This window comes from Primulina tabacum, chromosome 3 (assembly GCF_025594145.1).
Source record: "Primulina tabacum isolate GXHZ01 chromosome 3, ASM2559414v2, whole genome shotgun sequence".
Taxonomy (NCBI): Eukaryota; Viridiplantae; Streptophyta; class Magnoliopsida; order Lamiales; family Gesneriaceae; genus Primulina; species Primulina tabacum.
In genome coordinates, this window is record NC_134552.1 from 20,200,730 (window position 1) to 20,226,746 (window position 26,017).

The 26,017-nt window shown below is 36.0% G+C and overlaps 1 protein-coding gene across 1 annotated transcript; it reads left to right on the forward strand.

Annotated features, from left to right (window-relative positions):
* Positions 1-14,053: 14,053 nt before the first annotated feature.
* Positions 14,054-26,017, forward strand: LOC142540976 (uncharacterized). Its single transcript, XM_075647494.1, has 12 exons — positions 14,054-15,527; positions 15,622-15,756; positions 15,867-16,011; positions 16,352-16,654; positions 17,061-17,322; positions 17,779-17,945; positions 18,075-18,185; positions 23,960-24,011; positions 24,098-24,204; positions 24,279-24,407; positions 24,512-24,601; positions 25,328-26,017. Exons 1-12 carry the CDS (start codon positions 14,281-14,283, stop codon positions 25,865-25,867), a joined length of 3,288 nt encoding a protein of 1,095 aa, XP_075503609.1. The 5' UTR covers positions 14,054-14,280; the 3' UTR covers positions 25,868-26,017.

Here is a 26,017-nt window from a genome sequence, read left to right on the forward strand (position 1 = left end):
TTCTGCCATTGAGATGAATCGATTGTTAGATTCTGGTCATGTAGGTTTTCTGGTTTATGCTGTGGATCTATCGCAAGATCAGCGACGGATTTCTGATATTCCTGTAGTCTGTGAGTTTCCTGATGTGTTTCCAGAAGAGATTCCTGGTTTTCTACCAGAACGAGAAGTTGAGTTCAGTATCGAATTAATGCCAGGAACGGAACCCATATCTTGAGCACCATATCGTTTAGCTCATGTTGAGCTAAAAGAACTGAAAGAACAATTACAGGATTTATTGAGTAAAGGTTATATTCGCCCGAGTTCTTCACCGTGGGGTGCACCGATTCTATTTGTTAAGAAGAAAGATGGAACGATGCGGATGTGTATTGATTATCTTCAACTGAATAAGTTTACTGTCAAGAATAAATATCCACTCCCAAGGATTGATGACTTATTTGATCAGTTGCAAGGTAATTCGGTGTACTCTAAGATTGATCTCCATTCTGGGTACCATCAAGTGCGAGTTAGACAAGAAGATGTGCCGAAAACAGCTTTTCGCACGAGATACGGACACTTTGAATTTTTGGTTATGCCTTTTGGTTTGACAAATGCTCCTACTGTGTTTATGGACTTGATGAATCGAATATTTCGTAAATATCTCGATCGTTTTGTGATTGTATTCATCGATGACATTCTTGTTTATTTCAAGTCCGAGGAAGAGCATGCCAAACACTTGAGGATAGTTCTTCGAATTCTTCAAAAGAAGCAGTTGTACGCCAAGCTATCCAAGTGTGAGTTTTGGTTAGATAGAGTTGTGTTTCTTGGCCATATCATATCTCAACATGGTATTTCTATCGATCCAAGTAAAGTGGAAGCAGTTCTGAATTGGGCACGACCGACCAATGTGCCAGAGATTCGTAGTTTCATGGGTTTAGCTGGTTATTACCGGAGATATATCGAAAATTTCTCAAAGATCGCTAGACCTATCACTCAACTGACTCAGAAAAATCAGAGATTCATTTGGTCTGATGAATGTGAGTCAAGTTTTGTCGAGTTGAAGAAGAGATTGACTTCTGCACCAGTTTTTACCATTCCAAGTGGTTCTGGAGGATTTGTTGTTTGTACCGACGCGTCTAATCGAGGTCTAGGTTGTGTTCTAATGCAGCATGGCAGAGTAGTGGCCTATGGTTCTCGTCAGTTGAAACCGCATGAGTCTAAGTATCATGTTCATGACTTAGAATTGGCTGCTATTGTTTTTGCTCTCAAGATTTGGAGACATATTTGTTTGGGGAGCAATTTGTAATCTATTCTGATCACAAAAGCTTGAAGTATCTGTTCTCTCAGTCAGATCTGAATATGAGACAGAGACGTTGGATGGATCTTTTGAAAGATTATGATTTTGAGATCCAGTATCAACCGGGAAAAGTAAATGTCATTGCCGATGCTTTGAGTCGTAAGGTTGTTGATATTAATTTATCCTCGATTCATGTTTCTAAGTTACGAGAGGATATTTGCACTTCTGGGTTGGATTTTCAAATCCAAGGTAATGCTATTTGTGTGTCTCAGATTTCTATTAAGTCAGAGTTGATTCAGATTGTAAAGTCAGCTCAAAAAACTGATGATCGAGTTCTGAAATCTTATGAGTTAGTATCTCAAGGACACCAATCTGGTTTCTCAATTCACTCAGATGATTCTCTTCGGTTGAATGGTAGATTGGTTGTCCCAGATATTCCTGAATTGCGTACAACCATCCTTAAATAAGCTCATTGTACTCGATATAGTATCCACCCAGGAGGAAGGAAAATGTATCATATTCTACGGCCTCAGTTTGGTGGAAGAATATGAAAAAGGATGTGACTGAGTTTGTGTCTCGTTGTATGATTTGTCAGCAAGTCAAAGCAGAACGAATTAGACCTGGAGGATTACTGCATAGTCTTGAGGTTCCTCGGTGGAACTGGGAGCACGTGGCTATGGATTTTGTCACGCATTTACCACGTACTTCTCGTCATTTCGATGCCATTTGGGTGATTGTCGATAGATTATCTAAGTCGGCACACTTTATTCCGTATGAGAGGACGTATTCGTACAAGAAAATGGCTCGTCTGTATATTGAAAATGTTGTGAGACTTCATGGAGTTCCAGTTGCAATAGTCTCAGATCGTGACCCTAGATTCACATCAAAGTTTTGGACTAGTTTCCAAAAAGAAATGGGTACACGACTTGCGATGAGTACTGCGTACCATCCTCAGACAGATGGTCAGACAGAGCGTACAATCCAGACACTCGAGGATTTGCTTCGAGCTGTAGTCATGGATTTTAAAGACAGTTGGCAGGAAGCTTTACCACTGGTAAAATTTTCATATAACAACAGTTTCCAGGTGACTATTGGTATGGCTCCTTTTGAAGCTTTGTATGGCAGACGGTGTCGATCACCTCTTTGTTGGGATGAATTTGGTGAGAAGCAGTTGACTGGACCTGACACTGTTCAGGAAATGCATGATAAAGTCCAGTTGATTCGTCAGAGAATGAAAGCTGCCCAAGATCGTCAAGCTAGTTATGCTTACAGACGTCGTCGACCTCTAGAATTTCAAGTTGGAGATTTTGTGTTTATGAGAATCTCTCCGTTTAGAAGTGTTGTTCGTTTTGGTATGGGAGGTAAGTTGTCACCTCGTTTCGTTGGTCCCTACGAGATTGTTGAGCGTATTGGTACTTGCGCTTATCGTTTGGATTTGCCTCAGTCATTGTCTGGCATCCACGATGTTTTCCATGTTTCTATGTTGCGTAAGTATAAGCCCGATCCGTCTCATGTGATTCAGCCTGATGAGGTTGAACTCGACCCTTCTCTATCGTATACTGAGTATCCTGTTTGTATCTTGGATCATAAAGATAAAGTTTTATGCAATAAAGTTATACAACTTGTATGTGTTCAGTGGTCGAGGCATGGTGTAGAAGAATCAACGTGGGAAACAGAAGAGAAGATAAGAGCATCTTATCCATATCTGTTTGGTTCTTAGTAATGTATAGTTGGTTTCGTATCGCGTGTAAGATGTATGTGTATAAACAGAAATTTCGAGGACGAAATTTGTTTTAAGGGGTGGAGAAATGTAAGGCCCTGTAATTAATTATCCGGTAATTTGGCATAATTAAAATAATTATTGAGTTGTAAATTAAAATAATTATTTATGCCAAATAAATTTAAGACGTGTGTTAAAAATATGTATTTTAGAATATCGGAGAATTTAACGATATAAAATACATATAGAGTTTAAATAACACACAAGAGCAAAATAAATACAGACCGGGATAGATGGGCTTGAGTTACTATTTTAGTAACCAAATACACAATATATATATATATATATACATATACATACACACAACTTACCTTTAAAAGAAGGAAAAAGGAAAGAGAGAAGAAGAAAACCCATTTCCCTCAACCCAATTCTCGCAACCCTTGGAGCAGCTGTGGAAGAATCGCGATATCTCCTCCGTCCGGCATCAAAATCTCGATCGGTCTAAAGGGGTGTCTTCCTAACATCTTAGGCTTTGATTCAAGATAGAAATCGCGAATTTTGAGTAAGGAGGCGAGCAGATCAGAGCTCCATTTCGTGACCCTGTTTCTGTGCAGTATTTTGGTGAGTTCCGTTTTTGTGCTTCTGAAATTCGAAGTTTTGTGTATTGTCCGTTAAGAATCTCGACTTGTGGTTCAAATAAAACGTGTAGCTCTATTTGTTAGCTTTCTATAGCCACTAGAAACATTGAATTTGGATAAGAAACGGATTTATTATGATTTTTCTACCAAAACAAGTCAAAATGGAATTCTGTGTTGGAGCTGTGTACAACGCCTACTGTAATTCGGGTTTATGGCATATATGCACTCGGATTCTGGGTTTTTGGTTAAAATGAAAGTTGTAGAGCTATGTTTTTTCTTCGAAATGAGACTTGAATCATTAATTTCCATTAATAATTGAGAGAGTTATGCTTGTTTTACTGAAAGTACGCAGTATTAGAGTTCTGTCCGCGAATTGTGTGAGTAGCAGCGTGTTCTTGTTGATTCTGGCATTAATCTACTCAGATTCTGGAATTGGTTTCTTCTAGAAAAACTTATATATTTAAGTTTTCTTTCATTTCCATTTGGCGGATATTGATTTTGGTCAAAAATGAATTAGATATGAATTTTATGGTCATAGGTGCCGAATCTGAAATTGTAACAGAATTCGTTTTTCTAGATTTCTGGTTGTGGGTTTTATCTGTGTCAAGATGATTGAATTTCTTGTTGACATCTTCTAATGAAATATGGGTTTTTGAGTTAGGATTCCAACCATGTATGATAAATATATTTTGGTTAAGTTTTGATCTTAAAACTTAGCATAGGTACAAGCTGAAATTTGGAAATATTGTTATTGAATTGGAAATTTACTCGACTTGTTATATTATCTTATTGTTAGGCCGAGGAGATCAAAGTTAAACTTGTTGTCGTTATCAGTCGGTATAGGTATGTTACAGCTCGGTAAACATACGACGGTAAAACATAAATTATGTTTAATTGTCATTCTGTGTTACGTGGATCGTGTTTATGACTTGTTGGCTGTTGTAAATTGTTAAATGCCTCGTTGTGATCTATGTTTATTATTATGACATATTATTGGCATTTAGCATCGGGCATACAGTTATGACATTCATGTTTGAGCCTATCGTTCTTGTTAGCCCATTGTTGATAGCCGTTGTTATCTGGCACTGTTGTTTATCTCGGGATCATTGTGTGGCTGATAGGCCTATACACATGAGACCGTAGATGTGATTGAACAATCCCGTGGTTAGTGCAACCTTTTGAGGTGAGCGCTGGGATTGTGTCGTCTAGTTCATTCTGTTGTGCCATCTTGTTATAGCGTATCAGCTGTATGGAGGCTGAGTCAGTGGTGTTATTCAGCACAGCTTGGCATAACTCGCATACTTGGCAGGGCGGTTTAGCTGCATGACGATGTAGCTCCCCTGTGTTGTAGCATGAGCATTATTCCAGTTGTTATCGTACCGTTTGTTGGCTCCTGTTATCCCGGTTATTCGTTGAGCCTTTCATGCATTGCATATCACATTTCATTATATGATTATGCATGATTTATGTTATTGTTGTTATTGTTGGACTGTTTCATACCAGAATCCTAACCTCAGTTGTTTTACTGGGGGGGCTGCTGTGGTTGCTTTTGGGCACCATGGTAGATCTCCCGAGTCGTTTTGCAGCATCAGGCCGGGGTTCCGCCAGTGGAGCTCGGGATTGAGGTTGGATTGCTTGGTCTGTTCAGTGGAGTCTCCTAGTTAGTCTATATGTATGTCTTGAGTTGTTTCAGTCTTGTATTGTAGTTTATTGCCGGGGAGATGCCCCGTGTATCTGTAGTAGTATTTGGTTGTTTTGTGATGTTCTGAGTCGACTCTGTGATGTTTATGATCTGGTGAGTATTTGGTAAGTTTTAATTTCTGTTTAGTCCTGGCCAGTGCGGTTATAGGTTGTTTAATTTCGGTTTTGTTTTAATGACTCTAGTGGGAGTATATTTTGATATAAATTGCTGCTTGAGTTTTTCGGGATGTCTTATTTACGGGGAGGTCATGCCGAAATTTTTTCTAGGCTCTGAGGTCCGTTTTAAAGTATTTTAAACATTTTTCTGCTGCAGTTTTAAGTCGAATCATTATTGTTTGATCATTAATTTTCATTAGAGAAAATGGGCCTCACATAACGTATTTCATTCATTGCGGTCGGAAGTATAACTTCCCTTATATGTTCAAATATTTTAATTAATTCTTTTCATAAATCAATGAGATCTTTTTCAATGAGATATTCACTTTTTAATCCTTCATCAAGATGTCGACGCAAAAATATCATAACTTTTGTTTTATCTTGTGATGATGAGATATCATTTTCTTAAATGATCTCATTTAGACTCAATGACTCAAAATGCATTTTTACATCAAGAGTCCATGACCTATAATTTTTTCCCGTAATGTCAAGCGCAATGAATTCGAGATTTGTCAAATTTGACATGGTGGTACTGGAAAAAAATAACAATGCATTTTATTAGTTAAGTTCTAAATCTATTAATATGGAAACACAAAATAATTGATAAATTATAAGTACAAGCATACTTAAAAATAAAGAAAAAGCATAAGGCGAATATTCCGATAAATACAAGACTAGGTAGTATAATAACCAAATTAATTATTCAAAATAACCTTAAAAGAACCATCATCTTCTTTTTCTTCTTCGAAAAATCGATGAATAAAAATTTTTAGGGAGGAAGAGTAAGTTTGGAGTGATTTAATGTGTTTGTGAAATCATATTTACAGGGCAAAAACTAACCGTTTATGACCGTTTATACAAATTCAAAATCTTAAAAAAATAAATTTATGTATATGCATAATTTTATAGTAATAATATGATGTATATAATGTTAATCATGTTTAAATAATTATGTATATCACATCACATTATTATAATGAGGTGTCAGGGACTCTTTTTATATAATATTGTGACATTTTCAAATATATATATAATTATTATATAACCTAATAAAAATATATAAACAGTGAAATAATTACATCACGTTATTATAATGAAATGTTATAGAGTCTTTTTATATAATAACATGATAATATATATTAAATATATACACAATAAAAATAAATAAACAGTAACATAATAAAAATATATAAACAGTGTAATAATATAATCACATCACGTTATTATAATTAGGTGTCATAGACTCTTTTTATATAATAACATGATATTATATATTAAATATATATACAATAAAAATAAATAAACATTAAAACAATAAAAATATATAAACATTGTAATAATATAATCACATAATGTTATTATAATGAGGTGTCATAGACTCATTTTATATAATAACATGATATTATATATTAAATATGTACGAAATAAAAATAAATAAACAGTAAAATAAATATTTTTACTTTTGAATATTGTTACTTTTTTTGTGTTTTGGATTTTGAAAAAATATGAAGAACCTTAGAGTTTCGTGCTGATAACGTGTTAAAAATAAAAAAATTTCTCAAACTCACAAAATATATTAAACTACATACTTTATAAAATTTTCTCCACTCAATTGTATATTTTATTCGCAAATTGAGAGACCTATTTATAAAATATCTTTGAAAATAATCCAAAAATAATTACATCAATACATACCTCATCACACACTAATTTTCAATATTTCAAAATCTTATTTTCAACAGTATGACCTTTTATAGAATTATTTTCTTTTATAATTATTATAATAATAAAAAATTATATCATACTAAACATATCAACATCTTTAACCGCGTTATTAGCGTCTTAAATTTCTATTTTTTGAAATAAGATCTAGTTTATAAGCACCTAAAGTTTGTTATTTGAGTATGTTTCTTGTGAGACGATCTCACGAATCTTTATCTGTGAGACGGGTCAATCCTACCGATATTCACAATAAAAAATAATACTCTTAACATAAAAAGTAATACTTTTTCATGGATGACCCAAATAAGAGATCCGTCTCACAAAATATGACCCGTGAGACCGTCTCCCTCAAGTTTTTGCCTTGTTATTTACTCTTTAAAATAATTTTAGTCAGATAACTTTTTTTGGAAATAAAATACTTTACTGATCTCAATTTTAAAGTAGTTATCGAAATAAAATTTAAATTATTTTTTGAGCGAGAAGTTGAAATAAATGGCCAAAGTGATCTAGCTTGTTGAACATTTTTTCTAAACAGATATAATAATAATAATATAAAACAATATAATATTAGTTTTTCTTTGTTTTGTCATGTGAGTAACCGTCCCAACCAAAATTGTTTTCCTCTTTTGAAAATTGCTTCTTGTCCAAATACAAAGAGTTTTACTCCAACTTATGATCTAAAAATAATAGAATATATATTTTTCCAGAAAAGAGTACGGAAATGCAATACGATGTCCGAAAAGGGTTGAACGAGTTGTATTTGAAGTCTAATCTTTGCATTGTTAGATGAATCTGTGGAAAAGAAAGTTCGATTATAACTGATGATTTTTGTTTTAATGAACTATTTCAAAATTTAGTTATTCTCAAATATCGAAAACACAAAATACAGTTTATCAATAGATATTAATAAAAAAATTCCATATTGAATCATTCACAATTGACACAGTATTTATTCATAATAATATCAATAAGTAATTTTGAATGGATTAATCACAAGACATATAAGGCGGTTTATGTAGAAATTGTCGGTAGCATTTATTTCATGTCAGCAAAATGCAATTGGATGGGAAAATGAATTGAATTGATAAAAAAAAAACATGGGATGCAAGGTTGGCGGAAATTTCCACTGGCGGAAATTTCGTGGAAAGATGGAAGACGCGTTTTACACGGACAAGGGGCTCTATAAATAGAGCTCCCCCTTCATTCTGAAATCATCTCTTCTTCGAGGTTTTTCTCATCCTATTAGTTCTATAATATTTCTGAGGTGTTTGTTCTCCAGTATTAAGAGAATGTTTGTTCTCTTTGGAAACACAGTGAGTGAGTTGTACACCACAAAATATTATAGTGGAATTCTTTTCATCTTACCCGTGGTTTTTACCCAAATAATTTTTAGAGGTTTTCCACGTAAATCTCGGTGTCCAGTTTATTCTTTATTTTTGGGTTTTATTATCACAAATTCCGCACGTGAGACCAACAAGTGGTATCAGAGCCTTCTCTGTGGTTGCAACCTAGACTGATGTTCCACATCAGAAAAGATTTTTTTGAGATTTTTTATTTAAGGCGGGATTATTTTGTCGAGTCTACTAAAATTGTTGTAGACATAATGGCGGGCAGGTACGAGATAGCAAAGTTCAATGGAAGCAATTTTATGCTGTGGAAAATAAAGATACAAATAGTTTTAAGAAAGAAAAATTGCTTGACGGCTATTGCAGATAAACCGATGGAAATTATGGACGATGGAAAGTGGAACAAGATGAATGATAATGTTGTTGCCAATTTACACTTGGCTATAGGTGACGAAGTTTTGTCAAGTATTTCTGAGATAAAAACATCCAATGTTATCTGAGATACTCTGACAAAGATGTACAAGGTCAAGTCGCTACACAACATGATTTTCCTAAAGAGAAGGCTTTATATTCTGCGGATGGCGGAATCCTCATCGATGACCGACCAAATCAACACACTAAATATTCTATTGGCCCAACTCACTTCCATGGGGCATAAAATATGGGAAAATAAACGTGTGGAGCTTCTACTTCAAAGTCTACCAGATTCATATGATCAACTTATCATCAACATTACCAACAATATTCTTATGGGCTTTCTAAGATTCGACGATGTCTTAACCGCGATTCTCGGAGAAGAAAGCCGGCGCAGGAAAGGAAGATAGGTTGGTAACATCAAAGCAAGCAGAGGCTTTACCGATGATAAGAGGAAGATTTATGGACCGTGACTCCAGTGGGAGTCAAAGACAAGGTAGATCAAAGTCAAGAAGTAAGAAGAAAAATATTTACTACTATAAATGTGGCGGTAAAGGGCACTTAAAGAAAGAGTGTACGAGTATCGAGAAAAGTTCTCAAGGAAATGTGGCCAGTACTTCAGGCAGTGGTGAAATATTATTCAGCGAAGCAGCAACAGCTGCATAAGGCAGGCACAAATTTTGTGATACATGGATTATGGATTCAGGAGCGACGTGCCACATGACGTCTCGAAGAGAATGGTTTGATCATTATGAACCAGCCTCAGGAGGATCTGTATTCATAGGAAATGATCATGCCTTGGAAATCGCTGGGGTCGGTACTATCAAAATTAAAATGGTTGATGGCACAATTCGCACCATACAGGAGGTACGGCATGTGAAAGGACTGACGAAGAATCTTTTGTCCTTGGGGCAATTGGATAACATCGGGTGTAAACCCGTATCGAGAACGGGATCATGAAAATTGTGAAGGGTGCACTTGTGGTTATGAAGACGGAAAAAGTTGCTGCAAATCTGTATGTACTTTTGGGAGAAACACACAAATAGGCGGAGCTAGCTGTTGCATCAATTGGTTCAGGAGAAGAATTAATAGTGTTATGGCATAGAAAGCTCGGGCATATGTCAGAACAAAGGTTGAAAATTCTCTCAGAACGGAAGCTACTGCCGGGACTTACAAAAATGTCACTACCATTTTGTGAGCATTGTGTTACCAGTAAACAACACAGATTAAAGTTTGACACTTCTACTTCCAAAACCAAAAGCATATTGGAGCTGATTTATTCGGATGTTTGGCAAGCACCAGTTGTATCCCTAGGAGGAGCGAGATACTTTGTCTCGTTCATTGATGATTTTTCTAGGAGATGTTGGGTGTATCCAATCAAGAAGAAATCAGATGTTTTTCAAGTCTTCAAAGATTTCAAAGCGCGGGTTGAACTTGATTCTGAAAAAAAAATCAAGTGTCTGAGGACTGACATGGAGAAGAATATACCAGTGACGAATTTGATGCATATTTTCAACATGAAGGCATCAAAAGTCAATTCACGACGGCTTACACACATCAACAGAATGGAGTGGTGGAGCGGATGAACAGAACCTTGTTGGACAGAACAAGAGCTATGTTGATGACTGCAGGTCTAGAAAAGTCATTTTGGGTGGAGGCAGTCAAAATCGCTTGTTATATTTTATCAAGCGTTCTCCTTCAGTGGCGATTGATCTGAAGACTCCGATGGAGATGTTGACCGAAAAGCCGACAGATTATTCTCATTTGCATACATTTGGAAGTCATGTGTACCTTCTGTACAATGAGCAAGAAAGATCGAAGTTGGATTCGAAATCCAGAAAATGTATCTTCTTGGGTTATGCTGATGGAGTAAAGGGGTTTCGCTTGTGGGATCCTACTGTTCACAATCTTGTCATCAGCAGGGATGTTATCTTCGATGAAGATAAAGTAAAGGGAGACAAAGGCACATTGAATTCAGAAACTACTATATTTCAGGTGGAAAATAAGACGGATGAAGGTCAAGTTTCTTGTGAAGCAGTACCAGAGCACGAAGAACAAGAACATGTTGAGTCTGAGGTTTCTAATGTGAGGCAGTCAACTCGAGACAGAAGACCACCAGTTTGGCTTTCAAATTATGTCACTGAAAGTAACATTGCATATTTTCTATTATCAGAAGATGGTGAGCCATCGAGTTTCGACGAGGCTACTCAAAGCTCGGATGTATCCTTGTGGATGATAGCAATGCAAGAAAAGTTGGAGGCATTAGACATGAATAAAACTTGGGATCTTGTTACACTACCACAAGGAAGGAAAGCCATTGGAAACAGATAGGTCTATAAGATCAAGCGTGATGACAATAACCAAGTGGAGCGGTATCGTGCTAGATTGGTGGTAAAATGGTATGCTCAGAAAGAAGGCATTGACTTCAATGAGATATTTTCTCATGTGGTTCGACTTACAACAGTCAGAGTAGTGTTGGCATTGTGTGCGGTGTTTGACCTATATCTAGAACAGCTAGATGTGAAAACAACATTTTTTCATAGAGATCTTGAAGAAAAAATCTATATGCTCCAGCCAGAAGGTTTTGAGAAAAAAGGCAAAGAGAACTTGGTTTGCAGGTTGAACAAATCTCTGTACGGTCTCAAACAGACGCCGAGGTGTTGGTACAAGAGATTTGATTCCTACATCATGAGCCTTGGATACAACAGATTGAGTGCAGACTCTTGTACGTATTTCAAGAGGTCTGGTGATGATTATATCATTTTGCTGTTGTATGTGGACGACATGTTGGTAGCATGCCCCAACAAAGATCATGTTCAAGGATTGAAGGTACAGTTGGCTAGGGAATTTGATATGAAGGACTTGGGTCCAGCAAACAAGATTCTAGAGATGCAAGTTCACCGAGATAGAAGTAACAGAAAGATTTGGCTTTCACAGAAAAATTATTTGAAGAAAGTCTTGCAACGCTTCAACATGCAAGATAGTAAGCCAATATCCACCCCTCTTCCTGTTAACTTCAAGTTATCCTCCGAGATGTGTCCTAGCAGTGAAGCAGAGAGGATGGAGATGTCTTGGGTACCATATGCATCAGCAGTGGGAAGTTTGATGTTCGCCATGATCTGTACAAGACCGGACATTGCTCAAGCAGTGGGAGCAGTTAGTCGGTATATGGAGAATCCTGGACGAGAACATTGGAGCACTGTTAAGAGGATCATTCGATACATTAAGGGTACCTCGAATGCTGCATTATGTTATGGAGGATCAGATTTTACACCCAGGGACTACGTTGATTCAAATTATGCAGGTGATCCTGACAAGAGGAAATCTACTACTGGTTATGTGTTTACACTTGCAGGGGGAGCAGTAAGCTGGGTTTCAAAACTGCAGACAGTTGTGACGTTATCTACAACAGAGGCAGAATACATGACATCTACTAAAGCTTGCAAGGAGGCAATATGGATTAAAAGGTTATTGGAGGAGATCGGGCATAGACAAGAGAATGTTCCTTTGTTTTTTGACAATCAGAGTGTCTTGCACATCGCAAGGAATCCAGCATTTCGTTCCAGGACTAAACACATTGGAGTCCAATTTCACTTTGTGCGAGAAGTAGTAGAAGAAGGAAGCGTGGATATGCAGAAGATCCATACGAAGGACAACATAGCTGATTTTCTGATCAAGCCAGTGAACACTGATAAGTTTGAGTGGTGTAGATCCTCAAGTGGTCTAGCGGAAACGTAAGCAGCAGAGAATGGCAAGATTGAAAGGATATGTGGAAATATATTTGATTCTAAATCAAATCTCCAAGTGGGAGAAATGTCGGTAGCATTTATTGCATGTCAGCAAAATGCAATTGGATGGGAAAATGAATTGAATTGATAAAAAAACGTGGGATGCAAGGTTGGCAGAAATTTCCACTGGTGGAAATTAGTGGAAATTTCGTGGAAAGATGGAAGACGCGTCTTCACACGGACAAGTGGCTCTATAAATAGAGCTCCCCCCTTCATTCTGAAATCATCTCTTCTTCGAGTTTTTTTCTCATCCTGTTAGTTCTATAATATTTGTGAAGTGTTTGTTCTCCTGTATTAAGAGAGTGTGTGTTCTCTTTGAAAACACAGTGAGTGAGTTGTACACCATAAAATATTATAGTGGAATTCTTTTCATCTTGCCCGTGGTTTTTACCCTAATAATTTTTAGGGGTTTTCCACGTAAATCTCGGTGTCCAATTTATTCTTTATTTTCGGGTTTTATTATCTCAAATTTTGCACGTGGGATCAACAGAAATTTCGAGGAAATCGAAGAGTAAGAAAGTTACACAAAAGAGTTTAGAACTAGTCGAATGGAGTAGATAATTTTTTTGTTATGTTAGTTAGATATAGAAAACTCCTTCTCAATATAGCACCGAACGTTTGTCGTTTTATCAAAAGCTATAACTAGTGGTAATTGTGCAATTTAAATCTTTTAAGTTGTACAGCAACTCAAGTACCATATTTCGATTGTAAAAATTATTGTCCCAAACAATCTCCGTACAAATATAAGTATGCATTATATTTTATTTTGAATTTTTTAATAATGTAAAATTAATTTTTAAAAATTCAAAATAAATCATAAAATAATTTAAATTTTTATATGCATTCAAAAGCATCTCATACCCCCCTCCCTCCCTTTTTTTTTTCCCCAAAAAAACTCTCTTTTATATGTATGTTAAAAATGTATGTTAAAAACAGAAAATATTTACCAGAATGAACTTTGTTGGACCATAAATTTGAAATCTAGCCTTTTAATTTTTAATATAATACGTGTTCGAAAATTTTAAATTTTTTTTCCCCAAGTTCGGTTCGAATCAGGACTTGAAATATTCGATCATATTCAAGTTTGAAATATATTTATTTAATATATAATTATATAACAGTAATAATCACGAACAAAATATCGTGGGTCTTAGTTCGAGTCAGAAAAAAATCTGAACACGTTTGAATCCATCTCAAATTCAATAACCTATGATACTAAGATATTTTACTAGCCATCTCGGATAACACATATAGCCACTCGATTTGTTTGGCCCCGTTTTCAGTTTAATACCCGATTAATTGAAAACCAATACCCCATTTGTCCAACGATACATCCAGCAAACTATAAAAACGCAGTTGGAGGGAAAATTGCATTGTCTTACACGATATATAGCTTTCTTTCTTCGACGTCATTTTTTATTTTATTCTTATTTATGCTCTTCGTTCTTGAATTCATATGTTTCCTCATAAAATGAAGGCATTTCTCATATATTCTTGAAGTTGTAATGAAAATAGATGTAATATGGGCTGTTCTTCAGGTTCCTCCTTTTCTTTTCAGAGTAAAATTTGCAAAAAACGGCAGAAATCGGAGTTTCCAGTGATATGTCACAAGAAACCCAGAAAAAATACAGTCAAGAAAGCAGTTTTGTGTATTAAAACCTTCGATCTTCCTTTAATTTCGAGATCAACGGGTCAAATTTGTGAATCCATTTGTCTTGGACCCTATAAACCCTACACGATAGGCCGCAAATATAAGTTTTGCGATTTTGTTATTATTGATCGTAGGATTAGTAAAAGACATTGCCAACTATTGTTTGATTCTTTGAATAATAGGATTTATTTATCCGATGGAGTGATTGTTGAGTTTAGTGAATATAGTGATTCTTTCTGTAGTAACAGAACCAGGGGTTCGCTAAATGGCGTTTGTGTAAATGGGATTCGGACTAGTGGATTTGTTGCATTGAAGGTTGGGGATGAGGTTAGGCTTGTTTGTGGGAAAGAAGAGCATGGGGATGGAATTGGATTTATGGTGGAAAGGATTGCTTTTATGGAGGAAGTTGATTACAGAAGTTCAACTGAATTGAATTCTTGCCTAAATTCTGGACATGCTAATTTTAGACTGGAACACTACAGAGCAATTGATAAGACAAGAGTGCTTTTAAGTTGGTGTAAAGATATATTGGGTAGTGATGACCCAATATCTTACATTAGAAAATGTATCATTCTTGATCAAAACAACAGGATTAGTTTTGCTTTTGTACACGGCAGTAAGAAGTGTTTTGGGTTTTTGCCGAATAGTAGTTTTGATAGACAACTTCAAATTGGACGTGGTAATAGGAAAAGGGTGTACTCTAGGGAGACTGGAGCTGTTGCAAAAGGCTGCAATTTAAGCTGGGACGAGATCATAGATGTCTCGGAGGTAAAGTCTGAGTTGAAATGTGCTAATGTTTTCGATAGTGTTAATGCTAACACTACAAGGAAACTTGATTATGGTGGCATTCATCTTGAAGATGGCATTTCCAAAAGTGATGGATCTGCCAGTTTGTCTTCTGGAAAGCTGGATATTACTCAATGTAAAGAAGTGTTGGAGCATAATGATTGTGGTAGATTTATTATACCGCCAGGAAAGAAGTTTTATTTAAACAGGCTTCGGTTTGAGGGACAAGACCAGGAGGAGGTGGATGATGTTGTTTCATTGCCAGAGCTCTTTCACCCAATTAAAAACCTCGTCCGAGTTTTTATAGCGACATTTACCAGTGATATATCATGGTAAATACACGAAAACCTGTCATTTTGACTTTTTTTCTTTGCTTTATCCTGATTTATGGATCATGATTATGACTGTGAAGCATGTTGTATGCAGGTTTATATCCTGTTGCAAGATTCCTCCTCATCTACCAGTGACAATTGCTTGTCACAGTGCTGAAAAGTGTTGGAGTTTGGACCCCGATGAAAGAACTTCAGTTCCGTATTCAGATTTTCCTAACCTAACTGTGGTGTAAGTAATGTGTCAGGGCACTTTCAATCATTGTAAAGACATGTAATTGGATTAAGGATATCAACATGAACTTTTTGTTATATGAGATTAACTAACCGTTCCTTGATCAGGTATCCTCCATTTCCTGGAGCAATAGCTTTTAGTAAAGACCGAAAGAAATCGGGAATTGCTTGTCATCATCCAAAATTGATGGTTTTGCAAAGAGAAGATAGCATGCGTGTTGTCATCACATCTGCAAATTTGGTGGCGAAACAGGTTCTTGTTGAGAGAAGTGCTTTTTGTATGTGGTAGTTGACTTTAAGAAGCTTAATGATTCTGGAAAAGATATCGTTATTTGAAGGGAACTTGCAACTTGAGTATGTTTATAAATGTAATTGCACGTGTCCTTAAATGCAAAATATGAAGGAACAATGAAAAACAAAAAATTTTGTATTCTAGGTTGTTTGTTCTGACCAAAGTGAGAGAAACTAATCCTTTCCTCATGCAAAATCGTTTTGGGCCTTTTAATGTTTCACTAAAGAAAATGTTTTAAATTTATTGTTTAAAGTTACTTGATTTAATAAGACTTATTTTTTCTATATCTGAAATACTGCAGTGGCTTGATGTAACCAATACAGTCTGGTGGCAAGATTTTCCACGACTCATTATTCCTGATCACATATCTCTTTTCACCCAATTGTCAATTCGAGAAGTAAATATCGACTTAAAGGGCGATTTTGCTGCTCAGTTGACTGGATTTGTGGCATCGCTAGTTGTTGATATTCCTAATCAGGCATACTGGATCTTGGAGTTAATCAAATATGACTTCAAAGGAGCAGTTGGTTATTTGGTAGCTTCTGAGCCAGGAATTCATTCACATAAAAGGCCTCGAGTATCCAGGTCAAAACATCTCTTGGTGGTAGGTACCTCTTGTTGTCCCTTGATTAATGTGTTCACATTATTTTATGGTTTAAGAGATATTTGATTTACTCCAAACAGATTTTGATTCTTTGACCTTTTATATGGGATACTTCATGCTTCCGTTATCATTTCCAACTGGCCAAAAGTTTTAAAGCTATCCTTATCATTGCCTTATTAAAGTACCCAAGCATTATTTATGATGAATGTTTCAGTACATAGGCAATCTTCCCACCTGAGGGTTTTACAAATAAATTTTTTAGCAGTCATGTAGCATAATTTTGTTAGTGTGTGATCTCAATATGCTATGCTTTAACTCTTCCCATGACAATGTGAGTTATAATTTGACATCATAATCTATTATTGGCTTCTTGATGAATTAAATGTCTGGTGCTTCTCTATATCAGGGCGACAATTGCAAAACAGAGTCTGGTGGTGCAAAACTATTGACTTCTGTGGAAGCATCCGTGGTTGGTATGAGCTACATATATCATGCGTCAGCTGATTCTAATGGGGCGCGGTTGAGGAAACTGGCTTCTTTTCTCAGTAAATGTGATGAGAATCTGGATGGAATGTCAGAGATTGTCTTAAAGAGAGATACCAATATACCAGCTGATAGGAATGCTGTGAGTGTTTTTATTCCTAACCCAGAAGACTCTTCCCTGGGAGGTAAATTTGTGCTTACTCAAGTTGCCACGGAGTTTGCTTTCACTTTCATGAGTTTTAGATACAGCGGATGGCCTGATGCTGCATTGGTCATGATGAAAAATAGTTTCGCTTGTTAAACTTCCTCAAATTGTTATGTTTTTTCATAATTCATAAATTAAGGTTTAGTAACTTCAAATTAATGTAGCAAATGCATAGTAAATTATTTTTAGAAGACTGAAATTACTTAAACGTCAATCAGCCAGCCTGTTTTTATTGAACTCACTTTGGTTCACAGTTCAGACAAATGTCCAGGCAATTGGTTTTACTTCGAACACATGCATTACAAATCAACCAAATTCGAAACACTTATTTAGATCAATATCTCTGGGTTTCTAGTTGAACCTACCTTGTTTGCTAGTTTCAGTAGATGTTTGACTTGACTACATAAAGTTGTGATCTGTTTTTTTGTTGCTTTAGATATTATTCAACTTGGATTTCTACCAAGGAACATCGCAAAATGGGTTTCTCCACTATCGGACAATGATCTTTTTGCATTTTCTGCCTATATCAATCCAAAGGAAGTCCTTTCAACAGTTTTAGAGGGAATGGACAACAAAGTAAAATTGATACTTTATGTGTATGCGGTATGGCTTAGAAGTTCGAATTGAGCTTTTAATTATTTTAATTTTAGGGTATTTATTGTTCTATTGAGGTACGTAGCAGACATCGGGTCTTTGGTAGTCCTGTATCAATCTATGATTTTACCTTTGCAGGGTCCTTCTTTTATTGATATGTCAGATAATATGCTACTTGAATATGCTTCTGCACTATGCTCACTGATTGCTTTGAGTCAGAGATTTACAGGCCTCTGGCGCCTTAAGGAGGTAAGCCTCTGTAATTCGCTCGGCACCAATGTAATTTGCTTTCTGCCCCTAGAAACTATTTTGAAATTCCAAACCGAATGCATCCAGAGTTTGAAAAACTAAGTGATGCTCTTTTGGGACGACCAAAAACAGTACTTTCGGCGACCGTGAGGATGATCGGCTATCATATATGTAAACTAAGAAACATTTTGAATACTTTTTATTTTAACACAGAAGTGAAAATCGTTCAAGAAGAAGGGGTAAATCGAGCTTGAAGTGACTATCTAAAACATAAGTTTTTGGAATTTTCCAGAAACTTTTCTTCATGATTCTTGATTTTTTAGGGAAAACGATTGCTGGTATTGATACACGTCATATAATTTGGTTTATGGGTGGTAAAATATTGTTGTGTAAACTCTGTAGCATAGATACTCCTATTTTTTTCTGAAATATCAGACACAGATATGGATACGACATGCCGATACGCCTATCGGGTACGACAAAATCCGTATCCTTGACTTTCTGTAGTTTGGCCAATTGGATGGATCTTGGACACAGCTAGGATACGCCATTGACACAACTGAGATATGTTTCGGCAAAATTGTCTTCTTATATCACTCATGTGAAGTTGTACATTGTATATATTTAAATAAATAAATAAATATATATATATATATATATCAATATATATCTGCAATGTATTTATATAAATATATATATTTCTACAAATTTTAATACTAAATTTATATATATATATATTTATATATTTTTTAATAATTGTCGTATCCTAGCCGTATCTTGTCTTATATTTTCAAAATTTGCCGTGTCATCTTATCCCTATCATATTCAATACTATACACGACCACACGTACTCGTATCCATGCAACATAGTGTATAAAATATTTGGGAATTTTTGAATATGTTTTGGTAATTTTCATCTTATTTTTCTCTATTTTTGCCCCGTTTCTCTACTTAATTTCTTTCCCAATTTTTCTTCTCTAAAGCCCACAAATTTCAGGGAAATTTTTTTTTTTCTGATATGAAAAAGCCTCAAAATTGATGTATTTATAGTAGGAAAGGAGCCATCAAACTTGGATACTTGTCTTGGCTTATTTTGTTAAGTTTTGACACTTGTTTGCCCAAAATCGATACCTATCATGCTTTTTAAAATTAAATCAAATTCCATTATTTTATTTATTATTTATGGTTATTTTGATTATTATTAAAACAAACCTAGATATTTTTATCGTATTTATATATATAGTTATTGAAATGTTTTTAGCCTATATAAATTTCTCTTAAATTATTATATATATATATATATATATATATACACATATTGCAGTTTTCAATATAAATTTATTTTAGAATTCAAACTGATCAGTTAAACGAGCCAAAACTGAAGCTAACAGATGCGAACTGAAAGTGCCAGCTGATTGTCCAAACTGAATCAGCTCAACTGATATATCAAAGAATAGTTCAACTGATTGTCCAGCTGATAGGCAGTTCAACAGAAGACCTTCAAAAGCCAGCTGATGAAGTGCTCAACTGATGAAAAGCCCAGCTGACCAGTTCAACTGAAAGAGTGAAATCAGTTCAACTGACGAGTCAAGTGATTTCACCAGTCAAACTGAATATCAGTTCAGATGACCAGTTAGGTGCATCAATTAGGATTCAATCAATTGCAGATCAAGACAAGCTTATCTAAGTGGATTCCAGCTACGCACAACGATACAAAAGCTATTGTACGATCAAGGTACAATTATGGACGTTGCAGCAACACTTAAAGTCAAAAGTTCCAGCATAGATGTCGGAAAAGTCGAGACACGAATCTCAAGGAACGCATTCAAGCTGCAACAGATACAATTATCGAGTCTCACTGTACGATCAATTTCTCGCCTATAAATAGAAGATCAGTGAAGATCAATAAACAACAAGTGTGTGGAAAAACAGAGAAAAAATGCACGCATATTGCATATCAGCTTACAAGAAGCAATCAACCCAGAGGGAACATTTCATCGTGTTATCAGCTTAGATTAGATGCACAATTCCCTCAGTGTGTGAGAACACTTTCGTAACTTGTGTATGCAGTTTTTGACACACAAACATTAAACAAGTATTGACTGGAAGGTGCTGCCTTCAGTCTAGTCTAGAAGTTCAGTTAGGCAGTTGGGTAAGTCCTAAGCTGAGTGAGTTTGTACAAATCAATTGTATAAATCAAAGTCTTCTAATGGATCCTACCCGATGTGGTAGAAGGGGTGACGTAAGAGCAGTTGAAGTCTCTGAACATCTATAAACATATCTTGTGTATTTAATTGTTTAACTACTGTTTTCAAACTGATTTGATCAGTTAGAGCATCCGTCAGTTCAGATAAGTCACAATTGATTCCCTTTATTTTCAGTTATTCAGTTACACGAGATATAAAATATATCAGCGTATCTTAACGAAGGATTGTTTCGAGTGTTTTTCGCTTGGTTTAAAACCAAAATCGATCTAATTCATCGGTGTAAAACATTCTTAGAACACGAGCTATTGCAGCTCTTGGAGAATATTGTGTTTGAAGCACCTCAAGGTGCACAGCACACGATCCTTCAATTTATTAAATTATACTTGTATGATAATAAAATTCATATAATTAAATTATTGTTATTATTTAGAAGCATTTTTATTTTTTCATTACTAACATTTTAAAAATTAAGTAGATCAATGTATAAGCAAATTATTTATGTATTTCAACTTCTTTTAGCCTATATACTTTTATTTAATTAGTATTATTATTACATTCACTTTATTAAATTTTGATTAAACACCTCAAAATTTTTGGGTTGTTACATCTGGAGTCTTTCCAATATAAGGCATGTTTCCCTCCTTCACATCTATTTCATCACATTCCTCTCAAAATTTTTGGTTGTTCAGTGTTTGTTCACATTCACCAACATCACCGTGGTAAACTTGATCCCCGTGCTATCAAGTGCATTTTCCTTGGTTATTCTGCTAATCAAATGGGGTATAAGTTCTACTCTCCCATCATCGAGAAATTCTACTCTTCCGTGGATGTCACTTACCTTGAACATGAGCCCTTCTATCCCAATTCTTCGATTTAGGGCGAGCCAGCACTACGAGAATTTCATCCCTGGGAACTCTAACATCTACCTTACCACACTGGAACCCACTGTCACCTTCGATGCTCGTACACCCCATGTCACCAAATGACCAAACCGGCCACTACAGGTCTATTCAAGGAGGAAACAGGACAAGAAAGATGCCCAACAACACCCCGAACAGATTCAGCAGAGCCTTGGCTCACAGTTATGCCTAATTTAAATTATGATATGATGATTCCCCAGTGATTGAACATGATGATGAACAACATATTGCATTAAGGAAAGACGTTCGATCATGTACGCAACACCCTTTTGCAACTTTGTTTCTCTTGAAAAATTATCACATGCATGTCAAACATTTGTATCCAGACTAGTTCGAGTTCAGATTCCATAAACCATAGAAGTTGTTCTCCAGGATCCTGAAACGAAAACTGCTGCGTTTAAAGAAATACGGGCCCTTGAAGAATAATACTTTGATTCTTACAGAACTCCCTCATGGAAAACAAACTATTGGATGTAAATGGATCTTCTCAGTAAAGCAGAAAGCTGATGGTAGTATCGACCAATTTCGATTGGTAACAAAGGGATACAGAGTCATACAGCATTTACTATCAAGAAATTTTCACCCATGTGGCTAGACATAATACCATCCGAGTTATTCTTTCGATTGTCGCAAACTTGGATTGGCAGTTAACAGTTCTGAAAAAAATGGGTACACGTAGGAGCAATTTGATGACACATTATTTAGCAAACACTCTGGAGAAGGAAATATCTCAGTCCTCATCTTGTATGTCGATGATATTTTTGACTGGAAATCACACTGAGGAAATGACGTGGGTAAAAGCCTTATTCTCGAGAGAATTCGAAATGAAAGACCTTAGTGAACTCAAAGATTTTCTTTAAATGGAAGTGGCAAGGTCGTCTTTTGGGATTTCCATTTTTCAAAGGAAATGTGTGCTCGATCTCCTAAAGGAAACCGGAATGTTGGGATGCAAATCGGTAGAAACTCCGATGGATGCAAATGTTAAGCTTCAAGTCGACAGTGACCTCCAATGGTTGACAAAGGAAAATATCAAAGGTTAGTAGGAAAACTAATCAATCTCGCGCATACACGTCCTGACATTGGGTTTGCCGTCACCGTCATCAGCCAGTTCATGAATAAACCTTCAAAAGACCACATGGATGTTGTATACTGAATTCTAAGATACGTCAAAAGAAATCCAGGCAAAGGATTTTTCTTCAAAAGATCCTCGACACAAGCCATTACAGTGTATAGCTATGCCGATTGGGCTGCACCTCGCGGTGGTAAGCGGTCTACATCAGGGTATTGTACATTTGTGTGGGGGGATCTGGTAACTAGGAAAAGTAAGAACCAACCCGTGGTAGCACGAAGCAGAGTACAAACTGAATATCGAGCTCTATCTCAAGGAATGTGCGAATGAATGTGGCTGAAAGACTACTCGTTGAATTAAAGCTTGAGGACGGATGACCTGGAATTAAGATGCGACAATCAAGCTTCTATAAGCATAACCAAGAATCAAGTGCACCACGATTGCACAAAACGCATTGAAGTGGATCGACATTTTATAAATGAAAAGACTGGGAATAAAGTCATGGATATCAGCTACGTCCCCACTCGCATGCAAACAACAGATATATTGACCAAAACACTTCACATATCGAGCTTTGAAGACTTATGTTCTAAGTTGAACATGATTAACATCTATGACCCATCTTAAGGGGGAGAGTTGAAGTTCAAATAGTTGGATAGATCAATATTTATATTCAAAGTTTACTTGATTAGGACTCTTGGAGAAGACCCCTTGTTCGATTGAACTAGGAAGATAGAACTCTAAAAATAAGTGCTTTGTATTCTTTACTTCTAACCCTAAAAAATAAACCTGCTCTTCTCAGCCTATGTTTTTCGGTCTTTATCTATGTACTTCAAGAATAAATATAGCTGCAACTTGGAATACTGAAACTTATTATCCTAGAATGTGATTTCAAGATATCTTGTAATTATGTGGAACTTGCTATTTATGAACTGCTGATGTTCATTGTGATTCTTCCTGCTCGAGAATCCTTGACCTGTTTTTAAAATGAAGAATGTTTCGCTAAGAGTTTACCGCATCACTTTTTGCATTAGTTATCACTTAGCACTTACCAGTAACTATTCTTCCTTATCGTGTGTCTGAGGCTAATTGTTAAACCCTTGGTGACTAGATTTATCTAGTGGGTGGTGGGATTGTTTGATGGAGTCACATATATTGGACTCAAAAAATATATTAGGCCCAGAATATCAAGTAAGAATTGGAGGAGGAAAAATAAATAGGAGAGAGTTGGTTAGGATAAGGTAGTTTTTACGCATTATTTTCTGCTTTGGTTAGTTAACTTAGTTTTATGCTAGGGCAAGGAGAGGGAGTTTCTTCTCGTTGTAAAAGGATTTAATCCTTGGCTGTGTATTTCACTCTTTAGTTTCCATCTAAGTTGATCTATTTTCTCCTTTATCTTGTTAATTCGAATGGTTTGCGTTGTTTGAAAAATTGGTTCATAACAGATTGGCAACAGTGTCTTTGAAGATGTAGCACATGACTAATTATGGCGGTGATATATTTCATTCAAAATAGAGCATGAGGGTTGGTAGTATAAATTCTTCTCACTCTGATTTTTCCATTACTTGTTTTACCCAGGTTTTGGATCAGTACAAGTGGCCTGAACATTTGGAGTCTGAATTAGTGTTTGGTAAGTGCAATATCAAAGTATTACCTTAGTTAAGATGAAATTTCTCAGAGTGTGGTTTTGTTCCTGTTACTGCTTTGATCATGAAGGTTCGTCGTCAGTTGGATCTATAAATGCACAATTTCTGGCCACATTTTCGGCTGCAGCAGGAAAGCGGTCAGTGCCATTTTCCGACTCAGAGGAATCTGATCCAGATGTAAGATAAATGAGCGAAAATTGTTGCAGTGCTTTTTGTCTTTGTTTTAAGTGGTTTCTACTTCCTTCTGCCAGTGGGGCTCTTGGAATGCTAGTCTAGAGATAAAGAATCCTTCGATCCGTGTTATTTTTCCCACTATCGAGAGAGTCAAGAACAATAGGAGTGGAATTACGGCTTCAAGGCGGATGTTGTGCTTCTCAGAGGTAGGCAATGTCTTGGATACAGAAAACCTAAGGAACTGTCCCTTTTTTGTTTGCTTGCCGTCCTTTCACTTGAACAAACATCTTAGGTCACTCCTCTTTTACAGAAAACATGGCAGAGGTTGAAAAAAGTTGGCATACTCCACGATGCAACCCCTTTTCCGGCTGATCGAGTTGGGTTTCCTATGCATGTCAAGGTACCTATTTTTCAGCCGCTGGTAATATATTGTGTGACAAGGAGATTTCTAATACAATATCTATGCATTTCATATAGCTGGGCATTGCTTCTTCCATTTTTTTTGGAAAATATTATCTGTCCAGAATTATCAAGTCTATTGAATGTTAGTACCTATGCTATACGCTTGGGTTGGATATGTATTAATTGATATGAGCCACTGAGATAAACTATCAATTATCCAAATTCATTTTAAGTTTTCCACCAAAGGATTTCTTGATTTTGACATTCTACTTTCATAATTTGACATTCTACTTTCAGATCCGCAGATATTTTACAATAATTGAGGAATTTGAAATTTCCTAAAAGTGGTTTCGTTTAAAATTCACTGATTTAGTTTTTCTTCAAATATGTGTCCTGTCATCCAGTGACAAAGGTTGCCTCAATCTTTCACGATAAATATTTTAGCGCAACCGGCATGCGTCTGGACCATTTTTGCTTTTCTGTTCTTTCTTTCTTTGGATGACAATTGCTGTAATTAGATTCAAACACAAATCCTTGTTATGTTGTAGCTATTGTTCTTACTATGAGAATCTGGTTATCTAAAGTTTAAGTATAACAAAATGCCATATTTGCCATTAACCACAGGAGAATGAAGTAAACCCATATGAGAAAATAAAGAAAATTATTTTGCCGTATTTGCTTGCTCTTTGCAACACATTTTTTTCTTCATAGATGGTATGAACAGGTGGGAAGAAGACGTTTCGAGTCAACTGACGGATCTTCCTTTGGATGGGTTTACTGTGGATCACATAACTTCAGTGCGGCAGCCTGGGGACGGCCAGTCTCAGATAGACAATTGAATGGGACGGTGACAAATAGTTGTGTACTAGGTTCAAGACTCCACGTTTCTAATTACGAACTAGGCATTCTCTTCATTGTTCCTCCGCCAGATTCAGTAGACTGCGCCAAAGAAAGTGCTGAAAGCTTAGATGATATCATTTTACCATTTATCGTGCCTCCACCAAAATACTCTTTAGTAGACATGCCTGCTACAGCACAGGCAATGAGGAATGCATGGACTGAGCAGCGCGAACGAGAACTACATGAAGCAGTCTTGACCACTGCTGATGATTTTATGGTAGAGGAAATACCAGAAGAAGAGGATGATGAAATTTTCGAGATTGATAAATATGACAAACTGGAAAATGAAGATGAAAAGACTTACGCGGGTAGGCTCTGGAGCCAAGTTCATTCTTCCAGGGTCAGCGACCGGAACCAATATTAGGGGGCAAAATTTTTTATTAGTCATTCTTGTATTTTGACAAGGGGTGTACTATTCAATTTATAAGCCATAGGAATAGCTGATTATGTAGCTCACAATGTATATCATCCGGTATTATTATGACAAAAATCCGAGCCATTTAAATCTTCCTTA

What these genes read in the sequence shown, in the direction of transcription:
- LOC142540976 (XM_075647494.1), top strand. Translation starts at nt 14,281, where the DNA reads ATGGGCTGTTCTTCAGGTTCCTCCTTTTCTTTTCAGAGTAAAATTTGC. An exon ending in TTTACCAGTGATATATCATG is followed by an intron (nt 15,528 to 15,621) that starts GTAAATACACGA and finishes TGTTGTATGCAG; the next exon opens with GTTTATATCCTGTTGCAAGA. An exon ending in AGAAGACTCTTCCCTGGGAG is followed by an intron (nt 17,323 to 17,778) that starts GTAAATTTGTGC and finishes TTGTTGCTTTAG; the next exon opens with ATATTATTCAACTTGGATTT.